The 22,872-nt window shown below is 36.1% G+C and overlaps 2 protein-coding genes and 1 long non-coding RNA gene across 4 annotated transcripts in view; 1 reads left to right on the top strand and 2 right to left on the bottom strand.

Moving 5' to 3' along the window:
* LOC129451085 (uncharacterized) overlaps positions 1 to 10,762 on the bottom strand; it is a 42,595-nt gene extending 31,833 nt beyond the window's left edge. Inside the window, exons 1-2 of the long non-coding RNA XR_012370775.1 lie at positions 10,097 to 10,762; positions 9,839 to 9,978 (exon numbers count right to left, since the gene is read on the bottom strand). This is a non-coding gene — a long non-coding RNA (uncharacterized lncRNA). The remainder of the gene's footprint in view (positions 1 to 9,838; positions 9,979 to 10,096) is intronic.
* Positions 1 to 14,612, top strand: part of rims4 (regulating synaptic membrane exocytosis 4) — a 40,852-nt gene extending 26,240 nt beyond the window's left edge. For both annotated transcript variants that reach the window (XM_055214131.2, XM_055214132.2), the window contains exons 3-6: positions 3,421 to 3,533; positions 4,016 to 4,117; positions 9,819 to 9,958; positions 11,994 to 14,612. In XM_055214131.2, the coding sequence (XP_055070106.1) occupies positions 3,421 to 3,533; positions 4,016 to 4,117; positions 9,819 to 9,958; positions 11,994 to 12,212 (574 nt within the window). In that variant the 3' untranslated portion in view covers positions 12,213 to 14,612. The remainder of the gene's footprint in view (positions 1 to 3,420; positions 3,534 to 4,015; positions 4,118 to 9,818; positions 9,959 to 11,993) is intronic.
* Positions 14,613 to 17,539: 2,927 nt separating this feature from the next.
* On the bottom strand, positions 17,540 to 21,388 carry abraa (actin binding Rho activating protein a). Its single transcript, XM_055214129.2, has 2 exons — positions 20,732 to 21,388; positions 17,540 to 19,255 (listed from the first exon to the last, which is right to left on the bottom strand). The coding sequence occupies exons 1-2, from the start codon at positions 21,311 to 21,313 to the stop codon at positions 18,818 to 18,820; spliced, it is 1,020 nt and encodes a 339-aa protein (XP_055070104.2). The 5' UTR covers positions 21,314 to 21,388; the 3' UTR covers positions 17,540 to 18,817.
* Between the last annotated feature and the right edge of the window lie 1,484 nt (positions 21,389 to 22,872).

Genomic DNA, 22,872 nt, shown 5'->3' with positions numbered 1-22,872 from the left:
ACGAAGCCCCTAAGGGGACATGGAGCAAAAATTAAATAAAGCTTATAGTTTCGCGTGCGCATGTGAAACTTTCACGTGTGCATGCAAAACTTTCACGTGCGCACGCAAAACTACATTTTTGATTTATTTACTACAATGTAACTTTAGGGGTTTGGTAGTAACCAAACATTTTTGAGCACCATTGCCTTCCATAGTAATATTGTTTCCTACTATGGAAGTCAATGGAGCTTCTGTTTCCTGCTTCATTACAAATATCAAACTTGTATATACAGACGACTCTGTGCCGGATCCGCTCCGGATCTGTGCCGAAGTCAACAGCTCTGGCGCTGATCCGGTGCGGATCCGGCCCAGAGTCGTCTGCTTTCTGGATTTATACATTTCTTTGTTCAGCTTTGTAATGAAGCAGGAAACGGAAGCACCATTGACTTCCATAGTAGGGAAAAATACTATATAAGGCAATGGTGCTCAAAAACGATTTGTAAAATAAAAACGTATTCCTTGTAATGCACTGTAAGTTGCTTTGGATAAAAGCGTCTGCCAAATGCATAAATGTAAAAACACATTTTATTTGAATTCCTGACCAAAGACTTGAGATTTGACGTTAGGGATTTGTACACGTCTGGCTCCGGTAAGTTAGTTCATGTCTGCCCAGGTAATAGATATTTAAATTCACCCTCTTGTCTACATAAATTTGGAAACACTGAAATCTCCAAAACAGCTTGTCAAGGTACATTTCGTCGGATTAGAAATATCATCTGACGACACTATTACTATATCATACAGCTGCTTAAGATCAAATCACACTAAAAACTGCACCACGGTAGATTTTTTTGTATGGGGAGGATGAGATAGAATCGAATAAAAACGAGCAAGGGAAAGAGAAGACAATAAAGGCATCTCTCGGGAGTTTGTCTGGACCCTCTCGAAAGCATTTCGAAGACGGCAAGCGAAAGAGACAGAATCCGGAATGAGTGGAGGGGCGATGGAGAGAATCGAGGTCAAAGCGCAGAAAGAAAATTAATTACGAAGCTGTTCACATTAGCGTGGAGGTTTATTGAGAACAAACAGAGAGAGCGGGGAAATGGAGAAATGAAGGTGGTGAGGCAAAGAGAGAGAAACATTTAGAAGGAGGTTTGAAGGAGAACGGGTGAACGATTGATTTCAAGTAATAGACAAAACAAACGTAAAATCAAAGGGTTTGAAAATTTACATTCATGCATTTGGCAGACACTTCATTCAAAGTCACTTCACTCTTAAAATTTAAGGTGCTTCACGATGCCATAGAAGATGTTTTCATAAAAAAACTTTAACATCTGAAGAGCCATTATGATTTGAAAGCACCTTCATTTTCACCGTAAATGCAGTGTACATGCTTAAAAATAAAGGTGGTTTAAAGGGACAGTTCAGCCAAAAATTTTATTAAACCCATGATTTACTCAAGCCATACGAGATGCATATGTCCATCATTTTTCAGACAAACACATTTTCAGTTATTTTAGAAAATGTCTTAGATCTTACATTTAATCAAATGTAGAGTTATGGGCGGCGTTACCAGAAGCTGGTTATTTTCGTTTATAAAGTTTTAAATATGGATATTTCTACAACAAAACCATGCAGATTACCCTTAAAAGGCCTTTGTTTATCATCGTGGAGCCGTTTGGATTCCTTTGTGAAGGATGGATACACATTTTTAGCACTTGAAGGAGTGGACCCTGTAACTTTACATTTGATTTAATGAAAGATCCAACATATTTTCAAAAATAACTAAAAATGTGTTCATCTGAAAAATTATGGACATATGCATCTCGTAAATCATGGGTTAATATAATTTTTGCGCGAACTGTGTAGTGTGTAGATTTTAGCGGCATCTAGTGGTGAGATCATCAATTGTACACTGTAAAAAATTAGCTGTAAATTTGCAGCTGGTTGTCAGTAACTTACTGTAGAAGATAAATACTGAAAATGTTTCATGTTCATTTAACTTTAAACAAACTGTTGCCAGTAAATAACATCAATGTAAAATCTACAGTAAGTTACTGGCAGCTAGTTGCCAGTAATACCCAATAATACTGTAATTTCTACAGACATTTTTTACAGTGTAACCAAGTCCACAACTCGCCCTTTTCTTTCGAAAACACATAGAGAAGTACAGAAATGCTCTCTGTAGAGAAGTTTGTCTGTTAAAGGAATAGTCTACTCATTTTCAATATCAAAATATGTTATTACCTCAACTTAGAATTGTTGATACATCCCTCTATCATCTGTGTGCGTGCACGTAAGCGCTGGAGCGCGCTGCGACGCTTCGATAGCATTTAGCTTAGCCCCATTCATTCAATGGTACCATTTAGAGATAAAGTTAGAAGTGACCAAACAAATCAACGTTTTTCCTATTTAAGACGAGTAGTTATACGAGCAAGTTTGGTGGTACAAAATAAGCGTAGCGCTTTTCTAAGCGGGTTTAAAAGAGGAACTATATTTTATGGCGTAATAGCACTTTTGGGAGTACTTCGACTAAAAGTACGCTCCCCTTCTCACTTTCATAATGGGAGAGGGAGGGTGTTACTGCGCCGAGTCGAAGTACTCCCAAAAGTGCTATTACGCCATACAATATAGCACGAGACTGGAAACAGGAACTCAAAATACAAACTAAAAGTCCCCAGAACACAACAATCATGACACTATTAACATTTTGTCCAATGCATGCTAAGGAATACATTTTCATTTTTGAACGATCACTTTAAAAGGAATATACAGGTACACACTGGGACATTACTCTTTAAAAAAGTCCTTATATATATTTAGGTACAGAATACATGTACCTTTAGGTGCAAAGGTGTGCTTTTTAAAAGATTACAGTCCAAGTCATTTTTGGCAGCATGCATCTTATATTTCACAAGGAGCAAGAAATTATGATGTTTATATGTGCGTGTATTTGCGTTCCTTCAATGGATCACTGGCCAACAAGAAAGCAGATCTACACTGTCAGGTTTAAAGGTTGTTTATCTTCATTACATAAAAGTGAGGGTTTGTCCTCCCATCGATCGATATGCTGTTATCGGTGTAGCCATCAAAAAATAAAGAAACATTCATACAATCTGTCAGATTATAACACCTGCATTTGATCTGCTTCAAACTTTAGTTCATATAAAAGTTTTATCTTTAAAGCAATTACAACTAACACAAATTGCACCAACATCAAACACATCTGAAAAAGAGAGAGCTTGAATTCTGAAAGGAAGGTATTTTTGACTTTAAAAGAGAAATATGGAAGCAGAATATGAGTTTTGTCAATGCACTTGAAAAATATGCTTTCAATGTGTTTGCATAACAGATTTTAAAAATGTACATATGTATCATAAAACCAATGTTAATTTGTGTACAGTATCTCTAACATATTTAAAACTCTTTTCTTCCTTTTAGTCTGAACTACAGTGGGATGTGTTTGGCCTCGGATGCCCAGTTTAGTGATTTTCTGGACGGTATGGGACCGGCTCAGTTTGTGGGAAGACAGACTTTAGCTACAACTTCAATGGGTGAGTGCTTATACTACAGTATACATCTTAGACAAATGATGCTAATGCAAATACTTTAACCTTTAATACAAAAAAGTTAGCATTAAGAAAATCCGATTTTGTATTTTCTTTTTATATGCAAATATTTTTAAATCATTGCTAATTATAATAAAAGTAGCATATACCATAACATCCACCTTTTTATTTTTATGTGAGCAACAACTTTCATGCAAAAGGTTTTGAATGATATATTTCTTTTTGGATAAATATATATTTAATAAATCTGTGTGTGTTTGTGTAAATAAATGTGCTTATCGCCACCATTTAAGATAAAAGGCCCTATTTATATAATAAAGGACGATTTTTAAAAGGCAGTGTAAATATCATTTAAGAAGTAAGTTGTGAATATGGGGGTCTATATCTATTATAAAACACAAGAACACCAGACAATGCTTTTGTATTGTTTTTCACACGTTTTTTCTGTATCTGCTGGTGTTTTGCAGGAGATGTTGAGATCGGTCTGATGGAAAGAAACGGGCAGCTGGAGGTGGAGATCATTCAGGCACGTGGACTCATTTTAAAGCCTGGATCTAAAGGCCCTCCAGGTGAGTTTTCATTATAGGGAAACCTGCTCTCTGTCATACTGAGGGATGAGACTTAAAGAACGAATACATTTGTTTAACCACAGGGAAAATTTGAAAATGTTTATAACTCGCTATGGGATCTGAAGTCTAATGATTGCTTAAATCTTTTCGTTTCTTGGATTCATGTGTGTTTCTCAGAAAATGAGAAATCGGGTCTTTTACATAATGAGTGTGATTTTCAAATCAATTCCACCTACTTTTTAAAGTTTTGACTTGTGATAGGTTGACATAATTTCTAAATTGAAATTGTTTAACTTAAGTTGTTAAGTTAAAGTAACAAAAATATTTGTTGATATAATATAATTTTTACAGTATACACTGAGTTGAAAACAACATGAATGATTTTTTGGTAGACAACTAAGTGGACTTGAAGTTCCCAGCATGCTTTGCCTGGGACTGCATTTGGAGAGTAAAATTTGAAATTAAACGCTATTTTATGTGTTTTTAAAGGTATAGCGGAGGATTTTCTCGAATTTTAGAAAAAAAAACGCCTTCTTCACTTTTTTAAAGCTCACGTAACACACACCGTTTCTGCATTTCTGATGTTAATCTGGAGTACCTATAGAGTAGTATGACATCCTTTATATCTCTGAAGAGTCTTTAGTTTAATCAGATTTATAAAAGAAAGATTAGCTTTACCGAATCTTTCCGATAACGTACGAAAAAATGAAGAAGGAGGAGTTATATCGCGGGAGGAGAGAGTACGAGTCATGCAACACTATACAACACTGTTTTAACTTATGATTCACTACATGTTCGTGTCATTTATATAATATGCACGCGACTATTTCCATCATAAGACAGAAGTCTTACTTACCACGTGCAACTCGCCATGACCTGGTTGGGAAAATCCACCGCATCAAACACACACGCAAAACTCCGCTGCTACCCCGGATAATAAACTATATCCATTGTTTCCATAAGGCTGGCTTTCTTCTCCTTACATCCAAAAACACACTTCTTCTTTCGTGCCATTGTTGACTTTTGAAATTAAACAAAGCTGAGTGGCGTGATAAGCTGTTAGCAGCTCTAGCGTCTCCCGCTGATTGACGGGTGGGCGGGGTTTTCCGGGGGAAGTTTTCCGGGGGAAGCCCATATAAAGAAGTGATGCGTATCGAAAACCCCTGAAACGTCAGTTAGAACCGTAATCGAAAAAAATTAGCCGAAACTTGTACGAACCCTGGCGAAGTGCATTCGGCACAGAAATACTCTGAAACACGCCCAACTGCGGTTTTGACACTTTGCCTACGTTTAGCATGAGGAAACACCTGTATGGGCCCTATTTTAACGATCTAAGCGCATTGTCTAAAGCGCACAGCGCAACGTCTAAATGGGTGTGTCTGAATCCACTTTTGCTAATTTAACGACGGGAAAAATCGTTTTTGCGCCGAGCGCATGGTCGAAAAGGGTAGGTCCTATTGTAATGGGAGTATTTTGGGCGTAACGTGCAGTAAACCAATGAGAGTCACAGCTCTCATTCCCTTTAAATCCCTATTTAGATGACGGACTTTGTAAACTGAAAAACTAAGCGGAGGTAGAAGATCCCCAGTTTAAGATTAATGTTAAATAAATGTTATTTTTTTATTAAAACCTTTAAAACCCGTTTTCTTTTAGTCATGGAAGTAAAAAGCAGGCTTGTAATTGCTTTAAATGTATGGCTATCCAATATCATCAAAAAATTATTTACAAGTATGTAAGAAAAGGTTTTTACTCTAAAAATACTTTATTTGTAACAAACAGGAGATAAAGAAATTACAAACGGCTCTCCTCACGTTTCAGCACTTTGGACAGCGTTTTTTTTAGCAAAGAGTTTTTTTAAGCATTACTTACAAATGTTTCTCATCTCGCCATATCCACAGGTACATCATATACAATAAATCCGTGAGGTAGCATTAAAAAAAAAACATTTAAAAACAGATGCATTTGTTTAAAGCATTTACTTATCAGGCTGCAGGTAAAGCAGCTCTTTGCGCCTTCTAACGTCTCATAATCAGTCCTCATTTATAAATATGTCCAAGAGACTCAATAATAATCTCTTAAATTCAATCCTTTAATCTTTCATATTTAAAAGCATTTTTGTGCTGCTGCGCATTTATGTACTTTGTGATAAGCAAACCCGCGCTGTCCTCCCGTTTATAGGCGCATATTACTAATGCGCTCTTTAAATAACATAAAACATATTGCGCCATTGACTTTAGACTTTAGACCAGGTTTTTGTTGGTCAATGGCGTAGTCTATTTTAGTTGCCTCAAAATAGCAACGCGCCAACAATGCGCCTGAACACACCTCGTTTTTCAGACCAGAACGCCCATGGGCGCAAAGGGGGCGCAAATGCATTTGCTATTTAAACAACGCGGCGCTAAACGTGAAAATTAGGGTGGAAACTAGCGAAAGACACTTGCGTCGCGCATTGCGCTGCATTGCGCCGGGTGTAAGATAGAGCCCTATAACTGTGTTAATAAGTCAGAATGCTTAAAATACCATTAAACCCCCCCCTTTAAAAAATTAATTGCGCAACACTCCTGATTGACAACTAGGAGGACCAATAGGCTTGATGATTCACCCGGAAAAATGAAATCCTCCGCAATACCTTTAACTAAAAAGAATGACTTAGGGGCGGTTTCCCGGACAGGGATTAGCTTAAGCCAGGACTAGGCCTTAGTTTAATAAGGAAATATAACTAGTTTTAACAGAACATGCCTTACTAAAAACATTACTGGCGTGCATTTTGTGGCAAAACAAAGAGCACTGATGTGTTTTAAGTAGGGCTGTCAATAGATTAAAAAAATTAATCTAGATTAATCGCATGATTTCATGAGTTAACTGCGATTAATCGCAAATTAATCGCACATTTTTATCCATTCTAAATTTACCCTAATTTAACACTTTTCAGGTTTTTAATATTCTAATCATATATACATATATAGATGCTTTATGCAAATGTATTTTAACAACAGCCAGTTTACATTTTAACAGAATCACCATCCATTGTTTTGTATATGCATTTTCCTTTCAGAAGATTTTTCTTTCTCCATTTTTGTTTGCTGCTGCATCATTTGTGACCTGTGCTGGCAAGTTGAGTCGGAATTAGCAAATTTAAAAAAAAATAGTTGTTCATATTTTGACATTCTCTATTAAAACATAGAACAATGCATGATTTGTTAACAAAATATGACAGAACTACACGTGTTTGAAGTTGAAAGAGTCAAATTACCACAAACATTTCCACATCCATACATTATATTACCACATCAATACCTTAAAATCACTGGTAAAACTAATAGATTTAGCACACACAAAGCAAAAACATCATCAATGTATGTTCAACTTTTTTTCCTTTTGTTTGATTGTCATTGAGACAGACTGCTTAAAATCTAAGTGATCTAATATAATGTTACACATCAGATAGTTTTACCCAACAGTTAACCAAACATTTACTTAAAACATAACAGATTATAGCGCCTACCTGCGTGAATTCTTATCAAAACAGATATTTGTAAAACTGTAATTTTGTGTAGATGTCTATATCCAGGTCGCGCACTCGCGCGTCTGTGTGCACGCGCTTCAGATATCAGTCAGTCAGCGTGAGGGGATCGCTTTTGAGTCTTGTCGCTCTTAATAACTCTTTAACATTAATCAGGTACCGAACTTTATCTCTCTTAATGACTCTTTTAACATCAAGCAAGTCCTGCAGTCTATTTTCTAAGTCATGCATAAAAGCGAAACCAAAATGAATTGAGACGCATTTTTGTATTAGATTAAGCATTAGGAGGACGGTAACGTTACACCTCTCAGACGTATAAATAAAGATCATATCAGATGTCCAACGAGCATTTAGAGCATTGGATTTGCTAGACTATTTGCTTAATGTTCTTATTTCTATGAAAACCTTTTACTCATTTAGAGAGAGTCACATTTGTCTGCGTCTCTGTTCATTCAACTATGGGCTGGACCAAGGGTCAAACAGAAATTGCGCGTTGCGTTAATCTCCGTTAATAAAATTAGTGGCGTTAAAATGAATTTGCGTTAACGCGTTATTAACGCGTTAATTTTGACAGCCCTAGTTTTAAGATATGTCAGTGCAAGTTGTTTTCAGTTTGGACAGCTCTTATATTTATTTTAGTCTAGGACAAGTCTAATTAGTGTCTGGGAAACCACCCCTTAGTGTTTAATGTTTATTTATCTTTGAGATTTAGAAAAGTTCCTGTTTCTTCTTTAAGTTTTAGTTACCACTGTTTAGAATATACTGCACTTTTAAAAGTGACCCTGGTTGACATTGAATAAATGTTACTATCTTCAATCTATCTTCCCAGCTTGTTCTTCTTCAATTGAATTTGTAATTGTTATTGACAAAGTCTGTTTATGTAAAGTTAATCACTGTAGTGCTTAGAATATAGACATTTAGATTTAGTGGCGGCCGGTGACTTCTTTTTTCGAGGGCACTCGATGCGAAGTTCGTCACAAGATGTATGTCGCCCATCATGTGTGTGGTTCCTTTTTTCAAAATGTGTGAGAGATCCTATGTACATCACGTGTCTTGTCAAAATAAGTGCCTGCTGCAGACGTATCTAAAGGGTTTATGATAAAGGAGACGCTTGCATTTGCCAGATACTCGCATAATCTCATGCATAATCAGAGTTTACAGTTAAGGGAGTGTCTTGCGTGTATTTTGTGAACGTGAGCGTCTCTTTTATCATAAACGGTTTTGACGCGTGTACACAGGCACTTATTTTGACAAAAAGCGTGATGCACATGTTTCACATGATGCAACAAACACATATTTAAAAAAACGCAAGCAACACACATTCAAAACACTTATTTTGAATTAGCGCCCCTCGGATGAGCAGTCACGAGCCGCCACTGATTAGATTTCTTTTCTGAGGTTATAGCCATGACTCAATGTTTATTCACATATGATTAGGTGAATTTTACAAAGAACATAAAGTTCATAAAACCTAATTAAATTGAGTACAGGTTACTTGTAGCAACCCTTAAATAGGTTAATCTGAGTAAAACTAGTAGTAGTAGTTAACTTGATTTTGTTGCGTCAGGGCATCTATTATACAAAATCCACTTTTACAAGGTGTTTGGACATAAATGTGTGTTGGCAAAACTACCCTACAATAATAAAAATGTTTTCCTTCTTTTTTTAATCCCTATTAAACCAAAGCAGTCTCATTAGACATGCTGTTTTGATACTCTTAACAATGTGATGTCACACTGCTAAAGCCCCGCCCATGGCCACTGACTGACAGTCCAGTTTTACCATAGTTTCTACTCTTAGTGAGTTGGACGCTGTCCTCTATTTTTTTGTGATTCTCTGCCAAATCAGATCTATTTTAACTTAAGCATCTCTTTTGTTAAGGGAGCAAAGAGCAATAGCTCATTTGCATTTAAAGGTACACACACAAAGCGTTTTTGCTCCCACCCAAATAGGGACAACTTTGACATGCTATAATAAATGACCTGTGGGGTATTGTGAGCTGAAACTTTACAGAAACATTCTGGACACACCTGAGACTTATATTACATATTATGAAATGTTACAGTGTTTATTATACTTAAAAAAGTTGACTCAACAAGTTAGATAAATTACTTTTTACGGTGTATGGGCTTCTAGGATACAGCTTACGTTGTTAAATGTATGTGTTTGTGTTCACAGCGGCCTACATTAAAGTGTACCTTCTGGAAAATGGTATCTGCATCGCCAAAAAGAAGACAAAATCTGTCCGGAAATCGCTAGATCCCCTTTACAATCAAGTCCTTGTGTTCTCCGAAAGCCCACAGGGAAAAGTTGTGCAGGTGAGATAGAAATGACAACTCTGAAACCGTAAAATAAACTTGCTTAATTTTCCTAAGGCCTTTAATAAATCAGATCGATCGGATATTAAATGACAAAGTATTCATTTTTCATAAGCTCAGATTGACAGCAAAACTTACCTTCTTTCCAGCTGAATGAAATGACTCTGTAGGTTGGGGTGATGTCAGGGGACATCTGTTTGAGTCCTTTCAGTGGAACTAGCAAAAAGAAATAGCAATGCGTGAATATTTAACTGAAGCAGAAGAGAAATAAACACTGAATATCTCAATAATATGCTTTAAAAAAAACAACAGCATTTACTTTATGACAGACTGTCACAACACACATTGCAGTTATAAACAGCCATCAGAACATACAGGAGCGTCGGGTGACAGAAGTGTAATTTGCATGTATTTATTCACTGACGTAAAGAAGCCTTTCTTCCAACATTCTCCATTATGTAACATTTATAAAAGAACTGCTACCGTATGAGATCATGCTTTTGAATTTAGTACAACCATTTTGTTTACTAGAATCTAAGTTATTCATTCAAAATCTGTCAAGAACATGTCACATTTAACTCCAAAATCATACAAAGGAAACTAGAAATTATGTTTGGATTAAAGTTTGAAGATGAAGAATAAAGTGTCACTTTATTCTGCACCACTAACAATCATTGTTTGGACAAACAGCACACATTCATTTGATTCAAATTTGACAACTGGTTGGTTACATACAGCTGTCTCTGCAGGTTAAGTATTCAAGTTAGCAATCTGGTACGAGAGGCTGTGCTGTTGTATTGTGGAATAAGTCGTGGCTGAGGGCGTGATGGGTCAAGTAGGGAGCTCACGGTTAAGAAAATTGGCTAATAAATTGTGACGATTATGATGATTAATTTCCTGTTTTACGACTTTGACGATTATTATCTGTTTAATTGCTTTGACATTCAATTCTCATAATTTTTTGTTTGTTCATGAAATAAATATTTTTTCAAAAACTGAAAATTCTTCATAAGAAATAAACACAAAGTGTCTGAAAAATAACTGAAAATAAAAATGCAATCAAAATAAACCGACTATACCAGAACAGGCCTTAAATAGTAGCCAATCTGATAGGAGACATCTGATACTGTCTCGTTTATACAGGCGCTGCAGCTCCCCCTTGTGTTTTTTAAAGAGATGAGCAATCATTGCAGTGATCTGAAATCATCGCAGTGATGTCAAACAATCGCAATGACGCGATTATTTAATCATTGTGACAGACCTAGGGTCAATGCAACCCCCTTAGTCGTAACTTATTTACGATATAGCACAGCCGGGAGTACCTTATTGCTTTTATAAAACAGTATTAGCGTAACTTTAATTAGGTAAAAATCACAAAAAGTCTTCTTTCGCTAAAAAAATAGTCCCTGAACGATTGTGAACAGAGCAGTGATATGCAGAATCAAGTTGAATGCAGCGGTCATAGCTGTGTTTTATCAGAATCAAGGACTGGAACTAACCGTTTTATAAACAAAAATGCATTACACACTTTACATTTAAAGTGGCCATGAAATCAAAACTGACAATATTTTTTTTCAGTGTTCATTATAAAAAAAATGTATCTGTGTGGGTCTTTTTTTTTATTAATTTGCCCTCATAAACTTCAAAATCCCAAAATTTACTCATTCAATGATGATGTCAGCTAGACGGCTTGGGCGGAGCATCCGTAAACGCCGCCCCCTCCAACTGTCAGTATGCTGCCAGTTCCATTTCTGAATGATACGCCTTCTTTTCTATATCCAATAAATTTACAGTGGAAATCACAAGCCACGCCCACTTAAAAAAAACGTCATAATGTGGAATTAAAGTTGATTGCGACTTTAAAATAAAACTCTAAGTAATGACAATTTATGGGTTAAAGGTGCTTAAATTGTCATAAAAATATAAAAAATAACGTAATGGTTTAAAAAAAACGTACTGTCTTTTTGTAAAATAGGACCTGTATATGTTTTTAATTGGAGAATTTTATTAATTTACAGTTCTTCTTTTCCAACAGGTCATCGTTTGGGGAAACTACGGCCGGATGGATCGTAAATGCTTCATGGGCGTGGCACGCATCCTATTGGAGGAGCTGGATTTGACAAACATGGTGATTGGCTGGTACAAGCTTTTCCCGACTTCTTCTATGGTTGATCCCACAATGGCACCATTGATTCGACACTCATCGCAGCTCTCTCTGGAGAGCAGTGTGGGACCGTGCTGCGAACGTTCCTAAGACTACTAACTTAACCTGGTTTATTTTTCTCTGAAAGGGCTCTCGAAGCCCTTTATCCTAAGAGTGCTGGTTGTGCATGACTGCGGCGCTGAAACCCTCTGAATTTCCAAGAACAGAAAACCACCTGGAAAATTCCAGTTTTTGTCACAGGAAATGAGGAAATGTTCTCGTTCAGCCTCTGGGAAAAGACTTCAGGACAGACCAAACGTCTAGGCTTTATTTTAGCTTTACACATTAGCCTGTGGTGGTCTGTGTGTCTTTAGAGAAGGAGACGTCCTCCGGTTTAGACGCGAAGGTTCGTGCGCTCATCGGTTTGAACGCTGCAACCTGTTTATTTTTATTACCGTATAGGTTGAACGGATGGGTTTGTGCAATATGACACATTATAGATGAATGTATTGTTTAAAAGTGCGGGTTTATATTCATTTTCTTGCATTATTAATGATAAAGAAATAGATATTTGTCTTTACAAGATTTAATATGTATAGTTCGAGGAGTCAGTGTTTGTGGTTCATGCTTTCGTTTGTCATATCATTGAACGGTGCCAATGCTACCAGCAAGTGGCTTTACTTTGTAGTTAGTGACTAGATGCTTTACAAAAAAATAAAAAACGATAATTTAGGCAGACAAAAATATTTTAAAAGACAGATGCTAGTTTTACACAATCTTTACCGATGTTAAAACATACACTATTCAAGGTGAGGAATTTTTGTTGTACGTTGTACATTTCCAATAAATTATGGATAAAGATGATTTTAATGGGTGTAAAAGCCTTTAAATAACATACAGGTCATAAAATGTTCATGGAAAAAGGGAGTTGATGTTTTTAAATAAGTTACAGCTTGATCGATACATCTTTTTAAAAGCGAGATATACTGCAGATACTATTTTAAGTGAATAAGACTTTAAAACGTTAAAAATATCTGGTAGATTTTAGAACTGACACCAGGCGGATTGAACACTTCCTGCTAATCGTCCAATCGGCAAACAGTTATTAACAGATCTCTTAATCTATCACCAATTATAAACTAATAATTTATGTTTGCACTTTATAATCTTAAATTTCATATTTAACTGCAAGTTTGGCATGAGTCTTTACTTTTCTTCTTCTTATTCTGGTTACATCGGGAGGCAGAATTTTTAAGTAGCATTGATACGGTCGTAGCATTAGATAGTAGCATAGGCATGAACGATTTAATGAGATTTTGCATGGAAGGGGTATAGATGACTTTAGAGGCAACAATGTAGCAGCAGATGATCAAACATACTGTTACATTGCACAAATCGTACTGTGTGCCATTCTGACGCAAAAAAAGAGTCTGGTATTTATAAACGCAGGTGTGTGATGTTCTGCTCACATGTCCTGAAAATATGATATGCCAGCAAACTAAAGGGAAGAAAGCAGAATTCTGCATAAATGAGAATTCATATAAAAAAATGAACACATGAACACTTTTTAATAGAAATTCTTGAAAGATTGTTTCCAGTTTAAGAAGCTTTGGATTCATGCTGAAAAGTATACCTCAATTTATCGTAACATGATCACGCGTGAAGGCCATATAGAAAACACTGCCAGATTATTTTTCAAGAATTAAATGTTTATTGTCTTTAAAGCAATAACTTGTCAATTTTGCTCGCTTTATGTTTTATGGGAGTAAAGCCAGATTTTTCTCTGCATTGACATCGGTAATTTCTGCATCCATGTAGCAATACTTGGTTTTCAACAAAGCAGTGAAAAACATGTACATTTTTGAGAAATTAGTGCCAAAACTTATAGATGTGCTGGGCTTATACGAGTGAATGGTTTGGAAAAATGTAATAAATTGCTCTGAATTGAAAACGTGAACTGTAAAAAATCCTACATTTTTAAGATGAATCAACTTGAATTTACAATTAATTTCTAATAAGTAGTTGCTATAAATTATGAAAATAAATTTGAAAATTACTAATTTTACTTAATATTTATAATTTATAGTAACTCGTCACTTAACTAAAAATCTAGGATTTTTTACAGTGTAGATTTTTGTTTATTAATATACATCAGTTTAATATATAGGAATTTCATACGTTTTACTCTTATTCTTAAATGTCAGTCACTGTCCAAAAAATTCAATATGATTCATGTTCATGTTGGTCGGTTCATGTAAATAGACTTGGATATACAATAGTTGGCAAAATTAATGGTAGTGAATTTGCTGAACGAAGGTTTTTGGATGTTAGATATTGAAATTTCTATACTTTGGCTTAGTCACACGATTATCTTGTATGTATCAAGATGTGATCATTTGAGAATTGGATACTTGTTGCTTCGAATCCACCCCATTTTTTGGCACCAGATGTTCTAGAAAATAAACACATTTTTAATTTATTTTTAAACAAATAGGAATTGTTTATGTGAAGCCTTAAAGGAACACGCCCACATTTTGGGAATTTAGCTTATTCACCGTATCCCCCAGAGTTAGATAAGTCCATACATACCTCTCTCATCTCCGTGCGTGCTGTAACTCTGTCTGACGCAGCCCCCGCTAGCTTAGCTTAGCACAAAGACTGGAAATGCATGGCTCCAGCTAGTATACTGCTCCCAATAAGTGACAAAATAACGCGATAATTTTCCTATTTATGTGTTGTGATTTGTATAGTCAAACCGTGTACAAATAACAAGGTGATATGAGACACAGCGATCTTTTAACAGTATACATACTGAGAACTATATTCTCTGAAGATGAAGCACTGCCGCATGGGCGGAGTGATTTGCACAATTCTGACCGAACTCTCTGCTCCTCACCAGGGGCTTCTCGTGTGCTGCGAGCAGATCACTCCGCCCATGCGGCAGTGCTTCGTCTTCAGAGAATATAGTTCTCAGTATGTATACTGTTAAAAGATCGCTGTGTCTCATATCACCTTGTTATTTGTACACGGTTTGACTATACAAATCACAACACATAAATAGGAAAATGATCGCGTTATTTTGTCACTTATTGGGAGCAGTATACTAGCTGGAGCCATGCATTTCCAGTCTTTGTGCTAAGCTAAGCTAGCGGGGGCTGCGTCAGACAGAGTTACAGCACGCACGGAGATAAGAGAGGTATGTATGGACTTATCTAACTCTGGGGGATACGGTGAATAAGCTAAATTCCCAAAATGTGGGCGTGTTCCTTTAATAACTTGTAAACCAGAGGTCTTAACATGATTCCAATTGCATTGAAGAGAAAGAGACATGCAAGAATGTAATTCAGTTTTTGTGTACATTGTATTTTTCTTTTGTCTTTTTCTTTTCAAATAGTTTTTTTTTACCAAATCAACTGCACTTGTTGGGGTTGATAGGGCAAAATAATCATCTTTTTTTTTTTAAATTAGATGGTGTGACATTTTTCTTTATCATATAATTCCTCGTTTAATTCATAAAAAACAATAACGTCACTGTTAATTAATGCACAATTTGGTGTATTGTTACTCTGTTGAAGATGGTTAAAGGAATAAAATGGCTCACTCTGATTTACAAAACATGACGTCCGATTACTGTCTGAGCTCTCAGAAACACTGCAGGTTTAGTTGTATGCTGTCAGAAAAACCGTCTGATAAGCTTTGACAACAAACAGCTAAAGGTGAGAGAGGAGGTTTTCATTGAGCTCATCACAGAGAATCATATATTTTGGATTGATTTAGTCTGGTTTTGTGTGCAGATGAAATCGCTTTTTTAAGAGTTACATCAAGGAAAATATGATCAAAGACTCTTCATCTGAGAATTGAAGCTCGGTGTTTTTGCAGGGATTGAGCGAGATGAGCTTAATTCTAATTCATGTCAGTTGCCGCTGTTTTGTGAAAAATTTGACTCGTTTTATTTAGACATCATGTGGTGACCCGACATGATAACAAAATTAAATATCAAACAAAAGTAAAAAATATGTCCTTAGAATCAGACATCAAAATTGTTTTTCTTTATGTTTTGCTTTATGCAGTTTTGTCACATTTTCAAGAAATGTAAATTAATTCACACACATACACTTTAAAAAAAATAAAGGTTCCTAAGAGGTCCTTTTAGAATCATTAACCTGTCGATTGCATAAATGGCTATTTTAGGAACATTTAAATACAAGGTTCTTTTTGGGAAAATAAAAATGTTTATTTTTGGAATCAATATGAAGACCTTTCCAGAAACTGTGATGTACAGTACACCTTTAAATTAATTTAACTCCGTCATTTTTTTTTGGTCTAGAAGCCTTGGTCTTGTTTTAAAGAAGACAATTTAAAAGATTTTCACAGATGTGTCTGGAGGTGAAAATATTAAATAAAAAAATTTAATAAATAAAAATAATGCAATAACATATTAGTTTTATAAATAAAATTATCAAAAATATTTATTATTTAAAAACAGTGCATGGCATCAGGTTACGTTTCAAACACGCAGGCTCTTCATCTTCACCAGTCTGATGAAGAGCCTGCGTGCTCGAAACGTAACCTGATGCCATGCACTGTTTTTAAATAATAAATATTTTTGATACTTTTGGAGCTTTGGTGTCGCCGACTTTGCATTACTATACTACCACGTTTTTTTTGGTCGAGCACCCAATTTAAATTGATGTGCGTGCTTTAGCCTGCTTATAAATAAAATTATAAAAATGTAAATGTTTCACAAAAGTAATAATGTGAAGCCACAAGTTTCAAGTAGTTTTGATCCAAATATCAAGTTAAAATCTCAAAAAATGAGGTTTGTGTCACACTTTTAGTGGGTTTACCAACAACGGCCACTAGGTGTCAATGGTTAGCTGCATACTCTTGTCACAAATTAATAAATTACTGTCACTGCATTATTATTAATGCAAAAGATGCACACCTTCAGAAGTAAAGGTACAAAAGTTCCAAAAGTTTAAAAATGTCCTAATATGTGACCCTGGACCATCATAAGTTGCACAGGCATATTTGTAACAAAGCCAAAAAACATTGTATGGGTCAAAATTATGAATTTTTTATTCCAAAAATCATAAGGATAGTGCAGATGATGTCCAATGAAGATATTTTAAAAAAATGTCCTACAATAAATATATCAAAAATGTATTTATCATTAGTAGTATGTGTTGCTAAGGACTATTATTTTGCACCCTCAGATAGTTGTATCTCACCCAAATATTGTCCTATCCTAACAAACTATACATCAATAGAAAGCTTATTTATGTAGCTTTCATATTATGTGCCTGTAGGGAACTAATATGCACCCTTTAAGTGTGCTTTTTGAAAGGGTACAATCCCATCGACAGCTTTTCTACCTTTCTTGTACCTGTGAACTATTTAAATATATTTTAAAGAAAAAAGAACATTGCAGATGAAAATGTTTTTTCTCCTTTGGGTTTTATTAACCTAAAGAGAGGGAATAATTTCCAGATCAAAACAATAAATAAGTTTTTAACACTACACATGATCAAATATCTTCGAATGTTTATAACAAATCCTTCTGTAAGAAGACTATCATGCTTTCATTTTGAAAGAGGTAATTACATCAAACAACACTAAACTAGACAATAAAACAATAATAAATAAATTTAAAATGTTCAGGAGGAAAATAATAACCTTTTGCATATCAGCACGCTAAAGATTCTCACATGGGCAAACTGATTTGTATCGAAATGCAATACAGACGAAAGGATTACAAGCAATGTGATATTATTTGTGAATCCAGTCAGGACCTCATTGGCATTCTGAGGATGCCTGATATTTGACGTGCGAAGAGACAAACACGAGACGCTCAATCTTCTTGTGTAAACTGTGAATAAAGAGTCACTCATCCACCACGTGAAGCCTTTAACCACTAAAACTCCACAGACGGCACTTTTAAAATATATCACGTACCAGAAAGAACACAGAAGTTCATATGTTAACGTCTGGGAGTTTTCTGGGACCTTCTCAAGGGTCTATGGTTTCAAACTTCCAAAAATTTTATAAATAGACATTCCAGCTATGACGGTTTTAGATATTGAGACTGTCAAGAGCAAGCAATCTATTTACGTCATATTCAGTATTGCCATTTTTAAAATAAAGGTTCCTAAAATGGTCCTTATTGGCTGTTTGGTTCCATGAAGAACCTTTAAAAGAAAATAATTACTACCCCTACGAAAATGAACTAAGCTTTGAAATGAAATGGCTTTACTATTAAAAAAAAATGTTTACTATACTGTATGCTTCCCACAAAATAACCGTGTTTTTTTTAGCACAACCGTTACTGTAGTAAAATCATGCATTTTTTTAATGCAAGTTTAATCAAATTGGTTATTAAAGTCCATTAAACCTACTATCTTACGTTTTAGACTAGTATTTTGTTAACACAACTTAAAAACAAGTTGCAATTATTTAACTAAATTAAAGTTAAAGAAAAACAAAAACATATTTTGATATGATTACTTTTTTGCAGTGTGGTTTCGCCAGTGAATATTAATATACCAAAAAAACAAGGTTACTACAAAAATTGGTTCATTTTCGTAAGGTTACTAGTATAGAAAAACATTACTCTCATTGTTTTCTTGTTATAAGCAACTAAGCCATACTATGATCTATTAGCATTCGGTTTTGCCAAATAAATATAATTGAGAGTAAAAAAGTTTTTAAGTTCAGCATTAAACCAAAAGAGTGATGATGACATCATCATCCTGGCCCTTCCACAGCATCTCTCCCTCAAATTCCACCATCTTGTGTTTGCGACAGCGCAACAAAATTCCAACGACTTTATCTGAGATTTTAACGTAGCGGTCGAACAGACGGCCGAAGGTGATCCTTATGCGGCCCTCCTTGTCCCGCTTGCCCATGTCGCGTATGATAAAGCACATCTCCTCCATCTCGCGATAGATGTGTTTCTGGGCTCGATCGGCTCGTTGGGCGGTTTTAGATCCATCTTTGGGCTTCCCGTATCCCGCGTCGCCCTTGTGGAGTCGAAGCGACATGGCATGGTCGTAGTCGAAATCTTCGCTGAAAGGATTGAGCTTCTGACCTTCGATGTGGTTTTCTGCAAACTGTTGCCATCTGTTCCTCAGGTCGTTCATTGTAGTCACCTTAATCTGAAATGAAGCGAAATACCAAGGTTGAATTAGGAGAACAGCAAAAGGCTTTTATTAAATTGATTCTAATATATATATATAAAAATCTTAAAGGGACACTCCACTTTTTTATAATATGCTCATTTTCAAAAAGTTAAACATTTGATTTTTACCGTTTTGGAATCCATTCGCCTGATCTCCGGTTCTGGCGCTAGCACTTCTAGCATAGCCCAGCACAATCCACTGAATCCGATTAGACCATCAGCATCGCTCTTAAAATAACCAAAGAATTTTGATATTTTTTCTATTTATAACTTGACTCTTCTGTAGTTACATCGTGCACTAAGACCGACAGAAAATTAAAAGTTGTGATTTTCTAGGCAGATATGGCTAGGAACTATACTCTCATTCTGACGTAATAAGGACTTTGCTGCCGTAACATGCCTGCAGCAGACGTAGTGATATTACGCACTGCCCGAAAATAGTCCCCTGCTATTGAAAGTTACTAAGGGGACTATTTTCGGCTGCTGCTGCTGAATCGCAACTTTTAATTTTTACACGATGCAACTACAGAAGAGCCAAGCCTCAAATAGGAAAAATATCAAAACTCTTTGGTTATTTTTGAGCGTGATGCCAATGGTCTAATCCGATTCAATGGATTATGCTAAACTATGCTAAAAGTGGTTTCTATGCTAAAATTTTTTAACTCTATTGGAGCTGGAATATGAGCATATTTTCAAAATAATTGGAGTGTCCCTTTAAGAAGAATATGCACAATAAGACCAGAGCGATAACTATTAAGAAAGCAAATGATTTAAACGTTTTGCTTTCGAGTAATCAATAATACATAATTCAAAACTAAAGGTGTAGACAAGCTGGCTGTCACCAAACAGTCAGATTACTCTACTGTCAGACAGGCTCGGTGTTACTGCTAAATATTTCCCGTGAGGTCTTCAAATGCCATTTCTTTCACAACAGCACCATCTGAAATGGTGTGAAGGCACCTTGTGAAATGTGAGATGGTGAGGCCACCAGGCCAAAGGCTGAGTCAAATAGCATGATGACACAGCGGTGATGAATATCATTTATCGAGCTAAGGGTAAGCATGCTGCCTTTTGAAGGTCAGATGGAAATTGTCCCGTTATATCACTGTCAACTTATTATATCACTGTTTATATTTACATATATTCCACTGCAGTAAAACGTGAGGTTATGATAGACGACATAACCTAATATAGATGAACAGAACATTTGCAATGATGCATTTGAGAGAGACTTTTATTCAAAATGACCTACAGTGCAGTCCAGCTATGCATTTTTGATGTGTGTTTAATGGGAATCGAACCCTCCACTTTTAGTGCTTCTAACACAATGCTTTACCAACTGAGCTACATCTGATTTAAATATGCAATGTATTATTAAATCTACAATATTTCCTCAAGTATACAAGTTCCTATCTGCAAAGCGGCCATTAAAACAATAATGCAAAAGACGTACCTTAGGTCTGCTGATGTGTTTCTTTGGTTCATTCTCATGTTGATCACTATTATCGCTCGAAGACGCTTCTTCTCCGAGACCGCTGTCCTCCGTATCCACGCTGCTGTGTCTAGATCCCAATTTCTTGACCTCCTTTTGTGCCAACGCCGATTTCCATCCACAATGGCGTCTCCTGGTTGGAGATTCATTGCCTAGGAAGTTTTTGTTGTCCTCTGATGTCAGCTGATTAGTGTTGATTTTTTCTGTGATGGTGTTAACTACATCTTTACCACATTCGCTAACATTCGGTGCGATGGCTTTCGTTACGGTTCTTGTCTTGATCTTGTCCGCCCCGTCTTCACTGTTGACGGATACAACGCGCGGTGTGACCAAAAGTTTCATCTCGCTCCTCTTCTTCTGCTTCTCTTTCTCGTCCTCAATTATGGTGTCGGGCATCCAGCCGCTTGGGATTGTGTCTTGCTTATCGGTATGGTCGTTGGCCCAGTTTTGCCAGCTTTTGGCAAGGCTGGTGACCATCGAAGCCACCTTGATCTTCCTGACGGACCTGCTGAAAGGCCGATCTTGATGGACTGCGGTACTCATCGTTTTTGTTGTGTAGTGCGACGAGGTTCGAGTCTTGGGTATTGTAATCTGTTTGCGAGTTACCCGTGGTCACAAGCGGCTTTTATATGGATAGAAAGAGGAAGTGACCTCGGAAATGGGCGGTATTGAGATTCTTCTTATTGCACATGGTGTCCACCCTGACCCCAAACATGTCAAAGAAATTTCCCCCTAGAGTAACGGAGACAACAGGTGGCCAAGTGATGATCACACAACAACATGTCGGTTCAGCCCAGCTACAGTACCAGGCAAAAAACTCTTACGTCATAACACCTGACTGTATCTCTTGTTTTAGATGCATCCATCAGAGCACAAAAATGCTTGAAGACAACTTTAGATACTGATAGAAATGGTTACAAATGCATGTCCTTCTGTACCGCCGGTGCATATTTTTGTACAGCATGCCAGCACCCTGTGTGAAAGTCTATTTTTGTAGGCTCGGTGTTGGATTGTGCATGTGCTGGCTTCTGTTGATTGATACACAGGCCTGTTCTTAAACCACGAGCCAGGCTATTTTCAGCTTGAGTCGTGCTGTGAAAAAACTCTGGATGAGATGAGGATTTGCACATGGAGTCGGTTTCATTTATGTCCCTGTGCTGATTTAAAAGAGATTAGGTGTTTTTGATAGTATTAATCTTTTACATGTTTGTAGACAGTAACAATTAAACAATGATGAACACTAAATAAACTTTACTGGATTATAATGATTACTGGAAGAATGTAGTATTCATTATAAACATTGCATTTATGCATTTGGCCCTATTAACCCCAGCTTGCAGTGCATTTAAGGTATACATTTTTTTCAGTACATGTGACAACTGGGATTGAACCCACAATCTTTTGCATTGGTAATGCAATGCTTTAACAATTGAGTTGCATGGACTGATGGCAAAAAATGCTAATTTCAAATATATGGAAAGAAATGTTGGGCCTCTTGCAATAAATGGTATTATTAATACATTTTACTGTTTGCAATGCTGCATTTAAAAGATTTAGTTATTTGAAATTTGTAAAAAAAGAACAAATAATCTGATCTATGCTACACCAAAGTCTCTTTAGTGAAGTTGCACTACTAGGCGGCAACGTACTTGAATGGGGAAAGACATATATCTTGAAAATCACATGCTAGCAATTAAACATGAAATCCATTGCACCATAACTTTTGTTTCTTAAGCTCACAATGGGCTAAAAACAACTTTTTCAAGGTTGTTTCAGCTACTGTGCATGTCTTTATCGATTGATGATTGGTCATTTTAAATGGAAGGCGGGACTTCTGTAGCCAAAGCGGCCATATTGAGCGTTGCATTGTCCCCTATTCATAGTTATAGGAGTGCTCCATCTGGTTATATCCAATATCTTTGGCTACACAAAGATAACTTGGCTTAACCATAGTGCGTTAAAAATGCACATGCACTTTAAAAAAAATACGCTGGATTTACTTAAAAATATAGTGCATAATTTTTGCATCCACTTTTTTAAATAAGTTTTACTAGAAATTTTAAGCAATTGCTTAAAATTCCATGTAAAACTTACTCCAAAAA

Source organism: Misgurnus anguillicaudatus, chromosome 8 (genome assembly GCF_027580225.2).
Source record: "Misgurnus anguillicaudatus chromosome 8, ASM2758022v2, whole genome shotgun sequence".
Taxonomy (NCBI): domain Eukaryota; kingdom Metazoa; phylum Chordata; class Actinopteri; order Cypriniformes; family Cobitidae; genus Misgurnus; species Misgurnus anguillicaudatus.
The sequence above is the reverse complement of the archived record's forward strand: the minus strand, read 5'-3'. Positions and strand labels throughout refer to the sequence as shown.

What these genes read in the sequence shown, in the direction of transcription:
- abraa (XM_055214129.2), bottom strand. Translation starts at nt 21,313, where the DNA reads ATGAGTACCGCAGTCCATCAAGATCGGCCTTTCAGCAGGTCCGTCAGG. An exon ending in AACACATCAGCAGACCTAAG is followed by an intron (nt 19,256 to 20,731) that starts GTACGTCTTTTG and finishes GCTTCATTTCAG; the next exon opens with ATTAAGGTGACTACAATGAA.